The sequence below is a fragment of the Bactrocera tryoni genome, unplaced genomic scaffold (assembly GCF_016617805.1).
Source record: "Bactrocera tryoni isolate S06 unplaced genomic scaffold, CSIRO_BtryS06_freeze2 scaffold_11, whole genome shotgun sequence".
NCBI classification, from domain to species: Eukaryota; Metazoa; Arthropoda; class Insecta; order Diptera; family Tephritidae; genus Bactrocera; species Bactrocera tryoni.
The window spans coordinates 13,797,534-13,801,772 of NW_024395824.1; the positions used below are offsets into that span (position 1 = coordinate 13,797,534).

The following is a 4,239-nucleotide window of genomic DNA, read 5'->3' on the forward strand; positions in this document are numbered from 1 at the left end:
ACTGCAAAGAGCAAATATTAAATATTGTTTTAAACTTGGGAAAACGTTTACTGAAACATTTCAAATGATGAAAAAAGTTTAAGGTGATCAGTGCCTATCCCGTAGTAATGTACATGAATGGTTTAAGCGATTCCAAGAAGGTCGTGAGGACCTCTGTGACGATCAGAAATCGGTCGTCTTCAGAAGTCAAAAATAAAGACAATGCTGATTTGTTTTTACGATTCCGAGGCTATTGTACACCGAGAGTTCGTCCCACCTGGTCAAACGATTAATGATGTGTTTTACCTTGGTGTTATGAAGCGTCTTTTGTCACGCATTCGTCGTGCTCGACCACAATACCGTGAGGCAGGGTCCTGGCGCCTGTTGCACGATAATGCGCCGTGTTATCGGTCGACGCTTGTCACTGATTTTTTGACAAAAAACTCCATATTAGCCATTAATCGCTCACCCTACTCACCTGATCTGGCACCCTGTGATTTTTACCTATTTAGAAAACTTCATTTGCCCATGAAAGGACTCATTTCAGCTATCCAAAAGGCGACGACCGATATTCTCAAGAGCATTCCGAAAAATGACCTTAAATACTCATTTGAAATGCTAATTGACCGGGCTAAACGCTGTATCTAAGCACAAGGAGACTACTTTGAATAAAAATTATAACTTTTGAAAAATATTAATTTTTTGTTGTTTTTTTTAACAGTCCTGTTTCTTTTGCGACAGACCTTGTATGTAAATATCGGCGTATAACTTGTCAACTTATTGTTCTATAGACCTTTCTTCTGCAAAACTTTTCTCTCGAGCACTCCTAAGATGGACTCATTAGATTATATTATTGCGCATGTCTCACCACCACATAGCTACGGGAATAATGAGTGACTTATGTAGTATAGAGTTTGGTATTTGTTCGTCGAGAGAGGACTTTACTTTAATCGGTCGACCAGACTTCAGCAAAAATTAAAAGGTTTGAGATATCGGATCTTTGTTGCTCCCAAAAAATGTTGTTAATAGAACTTAATTTTATAGCTAACGTAATATATCATTTAGGGGGTTTCAAACAAAGCGATGTAAAAGTTAAACAGTGCGCATGTCACCGCTCACCTTTGGGAGAAATCGTATATCTCAGGAGCTACTTTATAAATTTCAACCACATTTGGTGTATAACATTAGCTGGAACTTTTCATGTTACATTCGTAAAATAAACGAAATCGGACTATAACCATGCCGATTTCCCATATGTTTTTAATGCCGTACGATTCATGCGCTTTACAGTGTATATCTAAGTCAAGCACCAATGAAGATATGGGGGTAAAATTTCAAATTTAGTGCGTACTGCCGGTAAATAAGCTACAATCAAATCAATATTTCCTTCGAATTTTAAAATTTGGTGATTAGGAGATACCAAATATGTGTGCATAATTTTTTTTTTATTGTATGTTTCCAAAAATAAAGTGAATGTTGAATCGGTGAAAGAATTAAAGTCTATCCCAAAAATCGAGTTTGAGAAGTGTTTCGACGATTGCAGAAAGCAATCGAATGGGAACTATTTTGCAGACGACAACATTAATTTAGACGAGTGAATAAATATTTTTTTTTTAATTTTCCGAAAATTGTGTCAACACCTGCCAATACTTCACCGTGAGAGATATTAATTGTGAGAGTATGAAATGTTCGGTTGCACCTGAACTAAGCCATTCCTTATTTGTTACGCTAACACCTAAATATATAGTATATCCCATAAGTATTATGTCCAATGCGAGCTGAAATATTTTTTTAGCAAGGCCATTTGAACTCTGAGAGAATGGTTGCAAAGTGATACTGAATTCACGCAATTCTTACGATTAGTCTCGCAAAATCTTTGGCATTCATGAAAACTTTTTCCGTTTTGCACTTAAATTTTGAACCAATATATTTAGGCATATGTTAATTAGTTGAAGTATTTAAATTCAACTCAGATTTCTATTTTTGATAGATACGATAAAATGAATAAATTCTTCGGATTTGCTGGAGTATTTGTTATGATATCTCTTTTGGAAGTCTAAAGAAACATGATATTTTGTATTTAATAGGGATAGAGTAAGCCCCGAATATTATGATTTGTAGGGCATTGAAAGAGTATAAGCTGCTCCTAAATTCTCAGGATATAAAGTTTTCGTGATCAAAAATTAAAATAAAAAAATAAAATTATGACAGTTTTACTGCATAATTTTGATTAAAATTGGTTGAACTATTTAAGAAATTCTTAGATGAAATATTATTTTAATTAATTTAGCTATAATTTAATTAAAATGAACACCATATTCTACCATATATTAAATCCATAACTAACATTTTTTACACCAACCCCTTCTTCTCGTTTTCAATAGATACATCTACGTGTGTCACGCGCCCATGGCACGTACATGGTGCACCATGCCACGCGTCAAACGATCAACAATCTACATCGCCCTCGCCGCTTTCCTGCATCAGCTGACACGGTTTTTCGATCGCACCTACTTCCCGGTCACCATCGAATGGAACGGCCAGCAAACGGAGGTGTGCCATGTGGAAACCTCCGATTGGGTATACAATTATGTTGGCGAAGACCTCTACTTTTCCATATATTTTCTATTTCGCGTAGTATTCGTGCACGTGGTACCGTGCATCTTACTCGTCACGCTGAATGTGCTGCTCTGGCAAGCCATGGAAGAAGCAAAGGAACGACGCAAAGCGCTCTTCCGCGATAATAAGAAAGTAGAGAGCCGCAAGGTGCGCGACAGCAACTGCACCACATACATGCTGATTACGGTGGTCTCGGTCTTTCTAGCTGTTGAAATACCCATAGCAGTGGTGACGGTACTGCACATCTTCTCCTCGTTAATGGGCGAATTTTTGAATTATCGCATGGCCAATATATCCATAATGTTTACGAACTTCTTCCTCGTTGTTAGCTATCCGATCAACTTCGGCATCTACTGCGGCATGTCGCGGCAATTTCGTGAAACCTTCAAAGATATATTTTTCGGTCGCTTTCTCACCAAAAAAGATGCTTCATCGAAATACTCCATTGTTAATGGACCACGCACCTGCACCAACACTAATGAGACTGTGCTCTAGTAAATGGTGATGTGGGTACCGTTTCGCGGCGCCGCTGCTGGTGGCGCGAGCAAATGGCGAAATGGTGCGATGGCCGCTAAGGTGGCGAATAAAACGCGACGGCGTAGCGAATACAAAACGAACGTTGATATTATAGCCGAAGAGTCGGTTGTGGTGGTGGTGGCCGCACAAGAGGTGGCACGGAATGAGGTTAGAGTGCTAAATGAGGACGGCGAGCGCGCCAAAGTTTCGGTATAACTGCACATAAGGGTTATTAGTGGCGGAAATACATACATACATAGGTATTCAAAATATATTTTTACACAGTATAATTGGGAGAAATTGAAATAAATTAATAAGCAAAGTGTTATTAAGCTGATTTAAATGCAAAAATATTGTGAAAACATAAAATTATTTGTACATACTTACTGGCGTATATTAAGTAAATGCTAAGCTCGAAATTAGTTAATCGATGTCTGCTAAGCACTTTCCGTTATAAGTTTCTCATTGTTATATCTGTGGAGCACTTTAGTATGTTTAAGCTGCCAAGCCAAATGTAAATACAATTCCCACACGCAATATACCTTTCGTTAGCTCAAGGCTTAATTTAATGGAAAGCCTTAAACCACAGCAGCACAATGCCAGCTACTTGTGTACATAGCAACCTGAGCACACTCCTTAAATATATATATATATATTAAGTCTGCACTAAGCTGTTCAATGCAATTGCGACTAAGTAAGCCTTTGCTGGAATAAATAGAAATTATAATTTGTGCAAATAAGTATATACATAAATCTGATGGCTTACGCTTCAGACGACTTAGTAGTTAAGCGTCGGCGTGAGCGCGCTTTTACTCTTAGCTTGTTTAGTTCGTATTAAACGCTTGTGCAAGCTGGATTAAATACCAAATTTAATGTAAAAAATTAAATATGAAATTCTTAGATTTTATAGTTAAGAAAAACAAAAACAAAAATGCACTTGAAATTATAGTGAATTGTGTTTTAACTGTAAGGCAAGTAAGAGTTAGTGGCAAGTCGCGAGGAAATTAAGAAATACTCATTTAAATTTGTAAACCTGCTGAGCCCCTACGTTTACCGATTTAAATGATTAGCGATGAGCCTGTGCTTGCGCAGGTAGTTGAGTGTGTCTCTGTATAACCGTTAAGT

The 4,239-nt window shown here is 37.4% G+C and overlaps 1 protein-coding gene across 1 annotated transcript; it reads left to right on the forward strand.

Moving 5' to 3' along the window:
- Positions 1-2,361: 2,361 nt before the first annotated feature.
- LOC120779719 (sex peptide receptor-like) lies at positions 2,362-3,755 on the forward strand (the record flags this gene model as incomplete). The annotated part of the gene is made up of 1 exon (XM_040112084.1): positions 2,362-3,755. A coding segment is annotated over one exon (732 nt), but the record flags the coding sequence as incomplete, so codon positions are not given.
- Between the last annotated feature and the right edge of the window lie 484 nt (positions 3,756-4,239).